Genomic DNA, 13726 nt, shown 5'->3' with positions numbered 1-13726 from the left:
CAATTGATGGCTGACTGATGATTGCAAGGAATCTTAAATATAAAACTATTGAACCATAGACTTTAAGAAATAAAATTACATAATATATAAATTTATTTTAATAAAGCTCTTTAGTGGAAAACAAAGAGGTACATTATATTTTTCTGAAAACTTGTTATTTTAAAATAAATAAGCTAAATCTTCTTAGATCAAAATAATGGGGAAATCATGGAAGACAGATCAAATTGCAAATGAAACAAACTAGAACATGCCCAGTTGAGGAAAGTTACAGTCCGTGGTTTTAGTCGGTGATACTGAACAGCTGAGTGAGGGAACTGTGGGTCGGGCTTCAGACCTCTTGAGATGAAGCAGTGTAGAAATGGTTAATGACATTTGCTTCCTCCCTGATAGTTCACTTTTGTTTCTTGTAGCACTTGCTACTGTCATTCTGTTTTGAGCTCATGACTTACTTTAAAAAAGTGTATGAATATTCTGCTTTGTGTGTATGTATGCCATTTGTATGCCTAGTACTCAATGGAGGCCAGCAGAGGGTGTTGGATCCCTTGAAACTGGAGCTACAGAAGATTGTGAGCTGCCATGTGGGTGCTGAGAGTTGAACCCAGGTCCTCTGGAAGAGCAGCAGTGTTCTTAACCACTCCACGCTACCTATCCAGCCTATTGTTTGACTTTTTAATGTATCTTCTGTTAGCTTGTAAACTTTACATGGCCAGTGTACTATTTTTTCACCAAGCACGTTGCCAAATTTCCATGTCCATGAAATACTTGGCAGATTATAAAGACTTAGTGATATTAGTGGGAAGAGAAGAGATAGGAAAGGGTGGAACATATAGAAAATCCCCTTTATGCTTGAACTTCACCTGCCCCCCTTTCACTGGTCTGTAAAGTACTGTTTTTTTTTTTTTTATCTTCTCACTACTTATCAAAGTGCCTGGTGCATGTTGAGTGAACTACTTACTGAATGAGAAAGAAGTAAGATATAACTCTGGAATTTTGCTTCAGGAGCCAAGAGCAGTCTACCTGTAGGCTTGTGGGTTAGACAAGAAGGGTGAGAAAGAGAGAGACTGTTGCCTGTACACAGAGACAAGGTCAGAAGTTGTCAAGGTTGACGTGTAAGACAAAGGGAAGTTTGCTCTCTAAGGAATAAGAGAGTGGAAAGGTTGGTGAAGGGATGGTAAGCAGAGGATGTGAAAAAACAGGCAATTAATCATAGGAGTAAAGCAGTTTAATAATAGTGAAAGGCATTTGCTAGTAATTAAAAGAACACTGTAAGATCCAGTCTTTAACTGTTAAATGGGATCCTGCAGGAATTGCTGGGGCCAGTGAAGAATAAAGGAGAGTTGGGAAGCAGAAGTTTTGTTTTGTGAAGAGTACTGTAAAACAAATGAGAACCCCACTCAAGAACCTTTATGCAATTATAGGACTTTCACAAGTATTTCTTCATTTTGCCTGCATTCTTGCTAGTATCCCAAGAATGGACATCTGTTGAAGGCCGACCTCTGTATCCTTCCCCTAAGTTTGTAGGCTTTGTGAAAGATAGCAGCTGTGAATAAAAAGGGTTGAGATAACATGAGAGGAATCTGCTGGCTGCCTCTCTTGGGTATGCTTGATAGTCTATAAATAGCATAGAATTAATAGGCTCCTGCAGTATTCTTTTAGTTTCAGGGGATAGCCAATCCAGTAAATAAATGCTATACCACATAGCTAAGATTTACACTTAAAATGCTTATATAATCCGTAATAGATGTTCAGTTTTGAAACCTGTTTCTAAAAGTGCTTTTAAAACAAATTCTTGTTAATAGTTACATTCATTGGAGATATATTTTGAAATGTATTATAACTACAAATATAACTATTACTTACCTTTTTTAATATTTTATTTTTACAGTCCAGAAAAAGCTTTGAAAGATTCACTGCAACCCTATGAGGCTGCTTATCTCTCCAAATCCCTATCGAGACTCTTTGATCCCATCAACTTGGTTTTTCCCCCTGGTGGGCGTAATCCTCCTTCCTCTGATGAGCTTGATGGCATCATTAAAACTATAGCAAGGTATGTATGTCTTGTGAAATAGCCTGCCAGACTGCCTGCCATGTCTGCCCGTGGCAGTACACTTTAATTTACCTCAAATTGTTTAAGTAGTGAGGCTTTCAATTAAGTTGGGTTTTGTAGTGAATGAGCATTCACATAGTGCTTGAGAATCCAATTAATAAAGCTATTTAAATATAGACACAGTGTGTAAAGTGCAGAAATCACCTATTATGGCCTGGTAGTGGTGATGGATGTCTTTAATCCCAGCACTCAGGAGTCAGAGGCAGGTGGATCACTGTGAGTTCTAGGCCAGACTGGTCTACAAGGCAAGTTCCAAGACAGACTCCAAAGCTATACAGAGAAACTCTGTCTTGAAAAACCACCACCAAAAGAAAAAGAAAAAAAGGAAAGAAAAATGATCTGTTATAATTACTTTGCATCTTAGCAAAATGAAATTAAATCTAGCTCTTCATACTCTACTAACTTCCTAGTATTACATGGAAAAACAAATATGAAATAATTGTACAAACTGAAAAACTCAGACATACATAGAGATTTTAACCCAGAAATGTAGAAGGCACTTCATGAAAGAAACAGTATTAATAATTCTGATTAAACTACTTGTGTAACAGGCTGTCTTTTGGGCCACTAACCAGCTCGCACATCATGACATGGAGACTCATTAATAATTATAAATGCTCAGCCTTATCTTATGTCCAACTAGCTCTTATATCTTAATTTAACCTGTTTCTTTTCATCTACATTTTGCCTCGAGGCTTTGTACCTTTCTTTCATTCTATATGTTCTACTCATTGGCTGGCTGGCTTTCAACTGCTTGACTAGCTAGCCCTGCCTGTGTCTCTACTGGCTAACTGTTGTCCATTCACCAATCAGGTGCCTTAGGCAGGCAAGATAAATGCAACACATCTTTACATAGTTAAACTAATATTCCACAACATACTTAAGTTCACTACTTTAAGCTTTCCAAGTGAATGTGAATAGCTTTTAAACTAAAAAGGGAAGGTATATGCAGCAGTACATGTCTCCAGTCCTGCCCAGCCCTGTGGTCCTTATATTTATTATTATAAAATAATCACTCAGAGGCTCAATATTATTTATAAACTGTGTGGCCCATGGCAGGCTTCTTGCTAGCTAGCTCTTTCATCTTAAATTAACGCATTTCTATTAATCTATGTTTTGCCATGTGGCCATGGCATTACTGATCTGCTAGCATCTTGCTGCTCTTTGGGTGGCAGCTTGGTGTCTCCCACTCTCCTTTCTCCTCCCACTGTCTACCCTGGATTTTCCCGCCTGGCTCCATCCTGCCCTGCCATAGGCCAATGCAGCTTTATTTATTACCCAATGGGAGCAATACATATTCATAGCATACAGAAAGACATCCCACAGCAGGTGTCCAGCAGAGGTACTTCTTGAGTACTTGCAGACAAACGCAGTTACACTATGGCTTCAAAGGTATTCCAGTCAGATTAGAGCTCCAGCCCTGACATAGCTGGCAAGTTGGCATAACAGTCAGTCTGTACTTTCATGATTGACATTTTGAAGAATAAAAATAGTGAGTGGCTGGGCAGTATAGAACCATGAGGTAGAAATGTTTAAGGTCTTTCAGTCTATAAATTTGAAGATGGCACTTTACAGATGTAATACATATGTGCATATCTGCAGCCGTGAATGTACCTGTACAATGCTTCAACTGCCCTACACCTCTTACAATGTACTTTGACCTGATAAGTCTTGACTATGCTTTTCACCTTAGCAGCTTTTACCTTCTTAGCGTACTTGTGGTGGGCAAGGTGCTATATTCAACTTAGTCTCTGTTACCTAGTTCTGTAAATGCTAGGGAGGTTGATCATCAGGGATGACAGTGCTGTAATCAAACGTCATCTGGGGTTTGAAGAAGGGTGCTATGCTAGTGTTTAATAGAATGCAAACGGCAAGAGTTTCAGTACTAGATGAAAGGGCATTTTATTTTATGTATCAAATACTAGTGTTGTTTCAAACTCTTTCGGTTTCTTTTTTGGTTTTTGGTTTTTTGGTTTTTTTGAGACAGGGTCTCTTTGTAGCCCTGGCTGTCCTAGAATTCTTTATATAGACCAAACGGACCTCCAACTCATAGAGTCTCTTGCCTCTGTCTCCCAAGTACTTAAAGCCAGCCAGGGCCTTGTGGTTTCTTTAGTTTCTTTAAAAAGTTAATCTAGCAAGTGCCACAACTTCATCCACTTCAGAGATAATGCATTTCTTTCATGGTTTTCATGGGATTTTTAACTCTTGGTATTTTTCCCATGGCTTTTGGGAAAATGTCCTCTTTCCTTCTATAGTCAAATCAAATGTCCTATCAGTTCACTGTTAAAGTTGACAATGAACATGACAGAGAAATACTTTTTTTTTTTTTTTTTCCGGTTTTTCGAGGCAGGGTTTCTCTGTGTAGCTTTGCGCCTTTCCTGGAACTCGCTTTGGAGACCAGGCTCAGAGAAATACTTAAGAGTGTAAAATTTTAAATATTAAAATTATAGTCTTATGCTGCCCATATATTTAAAGTTATTCTTTATAAGGCAGAATTAACTGGCATAGTTTATGTGGAACACAAGTGTCTGTATGTGTCACACATAATTTATGTGTTTAGCCCACATCCCTCCAAGGTCGTCATTTCCATTCAATAGCTGTCACTCCCTTGCAGATGCTTGTGACTTGCAGTGCTGCTAATTGCACTTCTCAGTGGTAGCAAGAGTGCTCCCGTAAATCTCTATACAGCTTACCCCTAGTCACAGACTGAATCCACACGTGGCTGGCTTTTTATTAATGTGAAACTGATCATTAACAAAGCCATCTCAAAGCCCTTTTTCGTAATTCTGAATTTAGGGAGAAAAATGAAATATTGTAACCAATTCCAGTAAGCAATCAGCAAAATCTGTATGAAGATTCAGCATGTTTCTTATTGGGCTTCAGGTTATATGATACTCATTGCTTTGTTGAAGAATTATGTTGCTAATAATTGAAATCTGCTTTTGTTTTCTCTAGTGAACTCAATGTAGCTGCTGTTGATGCAGACCTCACACTAGCTGTATCAAAAAATGTGGCAAAGACCATCCAGTTATATGGTGTGAAATCAGAGCAGCTTGTAAGTGGTATTCCTTTATTTATAAATTTTAATGATTTGGTTAAAAATTCCTAGTTATACACTCCTTGAGTGACTATAATTAACATTATAACAATTAAATAATCCATTTATACTTATATCTGAGTTGTTTTCATTGGTTTTATAATAATCTTTAGAGGGGCTGGAGAGATGGCTCAGAGGTTAAGAGCACCGGTTGTTCTTCCAGAGGTCCTGAGTTCAATTCCCAGCAACCACATCGTGGCTCACAGCCATCTGTAATGAGATCTGGTGCCCTCTTCTGGCCTGAAGGGATATATGCAAGTAGAATACTGTGTACATAATAAATAAATTAAAAATAATAATAATAATAATTTTTAGAGTAGCATGCTAAGTAATTTACGTGGACTGACCCACAATGGTAATTATATTATGAAGCTTCCTATTTTCAGTTCCAAATAGTGTTTGCTAATATGGTGTAATTTTCCATTCATCTTATAATTTTGACATAATTTAGAGGCATCTTTTTTTTTTCAAACTTTGTTCATTGAAAAGGAGCTATTGGTAGGCAGAGATGAATAATTTTTATTATTTGTAGATGTTCATAGCTTAAAGCATACACACAAACATGATTTATTACCATAAATAAAATTTGATGTTGTGTCCAGTAGAATTTAGTTTAGCTACTTAAATGCCAGTAAAGAAATCTCTATGAGATGGCCCTAGCAGAGGCTAAATGTTATAAGACAGAGCAGGCCTGCCTAGAAAATACTTTATTTTTGGTGAGGGTAGGTTGAGGGGTGGGTTTTGAAAATGGAAACTGTGTTAACTAATGATAGATTATGTGCTATTGGTGACAATCTGTGGTCTGAAATCTCTTGGTCCTCCCTATCCAATGGTGAAGACTAATAAAAAGTCATCCTTTCTGTTTTTAATAGAATTCTTTCTCTGTCTGAAATAATTTTATGTAACCAAATCATAGAAGGTCTTATAATAAAAAACCCGGAGCAAGATATTGGGATGAAAGCTGAAAGATCAGAGAAGCAGAACAGCCAGCCACTAGCTTACCTCTATGAAAATCCTCAGCCTCAAGAGAAAGAGTCCCAGTGTGGCCTTGAACTCACAGAGATCTAGACGGATCTCTGGCTGCAGAGTCATAGGATTAATGGTGGGTGCCACCACTGTCTGACCTCTATGTCTAATTTAGTGGCTGGCTCTGTTCTCTAATCCCCAGGTAAGCTTTTTGAGGTACATGATGTATCACCACATTTTCCCTTTATTGTCTAAAATAATAAAAGACGGTAATAACTAATGTAAGAAAAACTATATGCAATAAGTATATACTATATATACAGGCAATAAATACATCAACACTGTCTAGTCCATTTGCATTTGACAAATTCAGAAAAAATACTCCATTATCTATCCTGTCTTTGTGAATCCAAAGGATTGTATCTCTCACCTCCTATCCTAATTTTCATTACCAACTCAAAACTATCTTTTGATGTCTTTCAAACTTACATACTTTACACCTCTTTAGTGAGTTTCTTTTCTGAATTTGTTAACAAGGAAAACTATAACTATCTAATCTTCAGTTCCCTCAGAGACCTGAGAAGAAAATAGTATTAACTGAGTAAGCAGGAAGTGCAAACAAGCGACTTCTAAAAGATGTGAGAAATGACAGAAACAGATGGCTGCCTGGACATGAGGTTCCTCTGCTACATTGGGGTATCTATCTTCAGCCTACAGGCCTAGCATATCTGCCAGGTTCATCTGTGAAGCAGGATTTTCTAAAGGGCCTTCCTTCCTTGTCTTGGCAAGGATCAGCAGTCCTTTGTTTTGTATCCTCCTTGTCCATTTTGAACAGCATACTGTCAGCAGTCGATGTAAGGGCACTTGCTTGCCCAGTGCCCTAATTTTTGCCACAAAGAAAGTAAACTCCATATGGAGTTTCTTCAGTACCTATCATCTTCTCTGAAGTAGATTGGTGCTGCCAGGAGTAGACATGTCTCATAGTCAGAAAAAAATAATCTATGTTATTAAAACATCTTAAATGCCCTATTTTATGGATCTCTGAAGTGGTTGAAGATGACCTATCTAAAAGAAATTTCTGTTTAACCTTGAAAACATACCTAATATGACTGCAAGTTTGATTATAATGACCATTAAATTGCATTTCTTCTATCCTAATTAGTTAGTAATAATAACTTTCAAGGGCTAGCAATTTGCATTACATTGTTAAATGAAATTTATAGGTACAATACCTTGAACAAGATTAAAAATATATGTACAATATTTTCTAACAGAATCAATCTCAAATTTGTATCAGTATACATAATTTGTATACAATATACAAAATTCCAATCCAGTGTAAAATATTTAAAACTAGTAATTGCCTTTTACAAGTAGATTCAGTAATCTACTTTTTATCTTATATCTATATCCTCCCCTTTCTCTTTTCAGAGTAGATTCAATAATCTATTCTTTTATCCTATTATTTCTATATCTCTTTTTTTCAGAGTAGATTTAATAATCTACCTTTTATTTATATCCTCTTTTTTCTTTTTCTTTTTCTTTCCTTTTTAAACAAGAACCCTGAATCTAATCTTCTTGTTTAGCTTTTTTTCCTGACCATTATCAATTAACAACTTGTAACCAACTATCCTAAACAATGACAGTTATCCATAACCATTGAACAACGAAAAACCACCCATCTTGGGAATGTGGATGTCATTTTCTTAAATTACTTTCTGCTGTCTGTGGGTGATGGCATCTTTAGGGGATGCTGAAAAGAACAATTTTGGGTTAATTGTCAAGTCCTGGGAGAGATAGCTGTATCATTTGTTGTCCAGTCTCTGCATAATGGGAAAATGCAGGGCTTGTGTTGTCATTGCTGGAGTAGTCTGTAAGGCTGGATCATCTCAGCTAGCCATCTCAAAATTGTCCTGAGCAGTTTGTAGTCCAAAACCAATCTTTGAGTGGTGTTTGTCATCTTAGTGATATTATTATCATCCTGATGGAATCATCATTGTGGGGTCCCATCATCCTTCTGGAGACTTCAAAGTTGCAATTAGGCTTGGTCATAGTTCCCTGCAGAAAACTGATAGAGACTCAAACCCAAAGTCCTATACAGGAATGTAGATGAAACCTTTTTTCTAAAATTAGTTAGTATTCTATATGACCATTAATATCATTACAAAAGTTTAATATATATATATACATAAATCTTATAAATTTTGATATAAAATTCTTACCTGAAGAAAAGTTTTAAAGAGTCAAAATAAAACCAAAGAATTATGGGATTAGTGGCAACAGAATAGTCCCTTAATTTTGATTTTCTTCTGTCCCATATCAGATTTTCTTTTAACAAGCGTGCTTGGGTTTAGAGAAGAAGAGAGCCATGCTCCAACTCCAAAGCCACCTTAAATTTTTATTGAACTGTGACTACATAAAGACCATTTGCATTATATGTCTGTAGAGAACAGCAGAAACAAACATTTAGGAAGACTTATCAGATTTTATCCTCTTGGATATGTGATATACCAATAGGCTAGTTTACTATTTTTCTTGGGATATTTTTCTGGATGATTTGTCCTTTTTCTTCAGATGCCTCATTTGTCCAGTGTTCTTCAGATTCCTTAGCCTTCATTCTTCAAGACAAAACCAAAAGCCTTACCCACCCGTAACTTTGGGAAGGTTCCAAATTTTTATCTAATATTTATCAGTTTTGATTTATAATTTCCCCTTAAATTTTTGTTTTATTTTCTAAAGCTCTTCTATCATCCAGAGCAGTATGTTTTTTTACAATAGAAATTAGGTTCTTTAATTGTTCTGAGATGTTTCTTCCACAATAACAGGAAAGGACTGAACTGAATTTGACATGGGGGCCTACAAGGGGTTTTTGCGATGGCAAAGGCAAAGGATTACCTTGTCTGTCTCTTGTTGATCTACATTCATTAGTCCAATGTTTGCATTTACCACACCTTCTGCATAATCCAGAAGGGAAGGACATTCTGTTGCCATTGTTCCTTGAAAAAACATTGTTTCTAGGAACACTTTGTTTACAGTCCCTTTTCAGGTGATCTTGTGTACCACAATTGAAACAGCTGACATTACTATTTTTTTTTAGACCTCTGGAAATAACCTCTCTTATCCAAGTGTCATCATGGTCATGAGATTCAATATTAATTGTATCTTTGATCCATTCCTCCAAGGGTGCTGATCATGCCTTTAATGGCCTGATTGCCTTTTGCATGCTGCTTTGGCATTTTCAAAAGCCAGAGATTCAATTATTGTCTGTCTAGCTTCTGAATTTGGTATCATTCTATTTACTCCTGAAGACAGCCTTTTTAAGAAATCCGTGAAGTTTTCTTTTGGGCCCTGTATAACTTTTGTAAATGACTCAATTTTCTTTCCTACTTCTTCAGTTCTGTCCCAAGGCTGCCATGTAGCATAAAACTAAGATGTGGTCATTGTATAAAGATTGTATATCAGCGTAATCGCCTTGTCCAAGAACTTGATCTTGGGAAATTTCCATACCTCTAGTCCTACTTCATTGTTCAATGGTTTTAGCCTCATCTTTCCACCAGGTCCTCCATTGTAACTGTGGACCAGCCTGTAAGACCACTGTAACCAAATCTTTTCAATCTTGAGGCATATTTTTTTTTTATTTTACAATACCATTCAGTTCTACATATCAGCCACGGGTTCTCCTATTCTCTCCCCTCCCACCCCCTCCCCTTACCTCCAGCCTACCCCCCATTCCCACCTCCTCCAGGGCAAATCCTCCCCCTGAGGACTGCGATCAACCTGGTAGACTCAGTCCAGGCAGGTCCAGTCCCCTCCTCCCAGACTGCGCCAAGTGTCCCTGCATAAGCTCCAGGTTTCAAACAGCCAACTCATACAATGAGCATAGGACTCGGTCCCACTGCCTAGTTGCCTCCCAAACTGATCAAGCCAATCAACTGTCTCACCGATTCAGAGGGCCTGATCCAGCTGGGGACCCCTCAGCCTTTGGTTCATAGTTCATGTGTTTCCATTCATTTGGCTACTTTTTTTTTTTTTTTTTTCAGTAATAAGCCACAGTCGTCCTAGGGACCTCCATGCTATATATGGGTTGTGGTCTGATTGTTCTTTATTTTATATCTAGAATCCACTTATGAGTGAGTACATACCATGACAGTCTTTCTGGGTTTGGGTTACCTCACTCAGGATGATTTTTTCTAGTTCCATCCATTTGCCTGCAAATTTCATGCTTTCATTGTTTTTCTCTGCTGAGTAGTACTCCATTGTGTATATGTACCACATTTTTTTCATCCATTCTTCCGTTGATGGGCATCTAGGTTGTTTCCAGGTTCTGGCTATTACAAATAGTGCTGCCATGAACGTAGCTGAGCATGTATCTTTATGGTATGAATCAGCATTCCTTGGGTATATGCCCAAGAGTGGGATGGCTGGGTCTTGAGGTAGTTCGATTCCTAATTTTCTGAGAAATCGCCATACTGATTTCCACAGTGGTTGTACAAGTTTACATTCCCACCAACAGTGGAGGAGTGTTCCCTTTGCTCCACATCCTCTCCAACATTGACTGTCATTGGTGTTTTTGATCGTAGCCATTCTGACAGGTGTAAGGTGGTATCTCAGAGTCGTTTTGATTTGCATTTCTCTGATGATTAAGGATGTTGAGCATTTCTTTAAATGTCTTTCAGCCATTTGTGATTCTTGTTTTGTGGATTCTCTGTTTAGCTCTTTAGCCCATTTTTTAATTGGACTGTTCAGTATTTTGATGTCTAGTTTCTTGAGTTCTTTATATATTGTGGAGATCAATCCTCTGTCAGATGTGGGGTTGATGAAGATCTTTTCCCATTCTGTTGGCTGTCTTTTTGTCTTATTGACTGTGTCTTTTGCCCTGCAAAAGCTTCTCAATTTTGAGAGGTCCCATTTATTAATTGTTGTGCTCAGGGTCTGTGCTGTTTGTGAGTCTAAGGTTTCATATCTAATTTATCTTTTAGCATAACCAAACAAAATTACAATTATACCTATCTAGTCTTCAACTACATCAAAGACCTCAGAAGGATACAATATTACCTAAGTAAACAGGAAGGACATTGTAAGCAACTTCCAAAAATATAGATTGACAGAGATAGCTGGCTACCTGGACAGTCACCCAAAGTTCCTCTGCAATGTTGGGGTATCCATCTTCAGCTTGTAGGCCTAGAGTCTCTCAGTCACTTTTTCCTGTGTCCTGTAGAATGTCTGTCAGTTTCTTCTGAGAAGCAGGAACCTGAAGGACCATCTCACCTTGCAAAGTTCAGTGGTCACCTTCCTATGGGTCTGTATGTCCAGTTTATATAACATCCTGTCAAGCAGTCCGGGCAAGAGCAGTTTCTTGCCCAAATGGCCATTTTGTGCCAAGGAGAACTCCATGTGGGGTATTTTCAATGCCCATCTTCCTCTTTGAAGTAAATCAGTGCTGCCAGGAGCAGACATGCCTCACTGTCCAGAAAGTCTAAGTTTTTTAAACATTTTAAATGTCATATTCTGCAGGTCTTTGAAGTGTTTGAAGATTATTTAACTAATTGAAATATATCTATGTATACCTAGAAAACTTAACTAACATGACCATAAGTTTGATTATCATAGAAGACTAATTATTAATCTGTATTTCTTAATTATCCATTGCAATTTCATATGAACTACACTAACTTGCCTTAAACAAGAGTAGAAATATACATATAGTATAACAAAATTAACTTTAAATTTGTATCAATAAACTAAAATCCATAGCAATGTAAAACATTTGAAACAAGTTGTTGCTCTTTAAAAGTAGATTCAACAATCTACCCTTTCATCCTATTATATCTATATTCTATCCCCCTTTTTTCTTTAGAAGGATATTTACTGTTGCTGGAGGGCTTCTCTCCAGGTTCCACCAAACCCCGCAGTCCCACAATCCACATATAAAATAATCACTCAGACACTTATATCACTTATAAACTGTATGGCCATGGCAGGCTTCTTGCTAACTGTTCTTTTATCTTAAATTAACCCATTTTTATAAATCTATACCTTGCCACATGGCTGGTGGCTTACCAGAGTCTTTACATGCTGCTTGTCCTGGCGGTGGCTGCAGTGTCTCCCTCCTCAGCCATCCACTTCCCAGAATTCTCCTCTCTCCTTGTCCCACCTACTTCCTTCCTGGCAACCTACTTCCTGCCTGGTCACTGGCCATCAGTGTTTTATTTATATAGAGCAATATCCATAGCACTTCCCCTTTTTTTCTTTTTTTAAAAAGGAAGGTTTTAACTTGAACATGGTAAAATTACATATAACAAAACAATTACCGAGCAAGAATTATGGTTACAATATTAAAGAAGATGTCCTATCTATCTTATATTTGTGAGTTTAAGGTTTTATATCTAACTTATCTTTTATCATAACTGAGGAAATTACATCTATCTAGTTTTCAGCCACATCAAAGACCTGAGAAGGAACATAATGATACCTGAGAAATGATAGATGGATGTAAGCAACTTTCGGCAATCTTGCAAGAGTAGACCAAGACAGCTGGCAGCCTGGACAGTCACCTAATGTTTCTCAGCATTGTTGGTGCATTCAAATTGGCTACAGGCCTAGAGTATCTGACAGACCATTTTCAGAAGCAGGAATTCTGAGAGACCATCTTACCCTGTCTTGGCAGAGTACTGTGGTCGCTTTCCTTGTGTCCCGCTTGTCCAGAAAGGACAGCATTGCATTTGTACTGTCAGCTGTCAAGGCAAGGGCAGTTCTTTGCCCAGTAGGCCATTTTGTGGCATGAAGACAAACTTCCAAATGGAAATGTCTTAGAAGTCCAACATTCTCTCGGGATCAATTGGTGCAGCCAGAAGCAATTGTGTCTCACGTCAACAGAATTCTAAGTTATTTAAATGCCATATTCTCTGGGTCTATGAAGTGTTTGAAGATTACCTATCTATCTGGAATATATCTATGTATACATAGAAGACTTAACTAACATGGCTACAGATATGATTATCATAGATGACTAATTATTAATCTATTTTTTAATTATCCATTACAATTTTAAATGAGTTACATAAACATAATACCTCAACAAGAATAGAAATATATATATATATATATATATATATATATATATATATATATACAGTATAACAAAATTAACTTCAAGTTTGTATCAATAAACTAAAATTTATACCAATGTAAAACATTTTAAACAAGTTGTTCTTTAAAAGTAGGTTCATTAATCTACCCTTTTATCTTATCATCTCCATATCCTCCTATATATCTATATCATATCCCCTTTTCTTTTTTAGAAAGAGATCACATTTATAAATCAACCTATTTTAAATAAAAGTATTGGTTTTTCTCTGTCCCACACCAGAGGGCTCTTCTGATTTGGGACACAAGAATCTCTTAACCATTTTTTTTTAAGCAATATGTCTGGGTTTAAATGGGAAGTGAGCCAATTCCACCTCTAAAGCCAGCTTGGTATATTTGGGAATTTGGGCGTAGCATCTTTTACTACTTCCTGTTGGAGGGGGGCGCTGTGTCTTATGGGGACACAAAGA

General features: G+C 37.2%; 1 protein-coding gene across 2 annotated transcripts in view; it reads left to right on the top strand.

Moving 5' to 3' along the window:
- Window positions 1–13726, top strand: part of Cog5 (component of oligomeric golgi complex 5) — a 328847-nt gene that overhangs the window by 230921 nt on the left and 84200 nt on the right. For both annotated transcript variants that reach the window (XM_006989525.4, XM_076550822.1), the window contains 2 exons: window positions 1886–2047; window positions 5063–5162. In XM_006989525.4, the coding sequence (XP_006989587.1) occupies window positions 1886–2047; window positions 5063–5162 (262 nt within the window). The remainder of the gene's footprint in view (window positions 1–1885; window positions 2048–5062; window positions 5163–13726) is intronic.

The sequence above is a fragment of the Peromyscus maniculatus genome, chromosome 14, assembly GCF_049852395.1.
Source record: "Peromyscus maniculatus bairdii isolate BWxNUB_F1_BW_parent chromosome 14, HU_Pman_BW_mat_3.1, whole genome shotgun sequence".
In the NCBI taxonomy this organism is placed as follows: domain Eukaryota; kingdom Metazoa; phylum Chordata; class Mammalia; order Rodentia; family Cricetidae; genus Peromyscus; species Peromyscus maniculatus.
The sequence above is the reverse complement of the archived record's forward strand: the minus strand, read 5'-3'. Positions and strand labels throughout refer to the sequence as shown.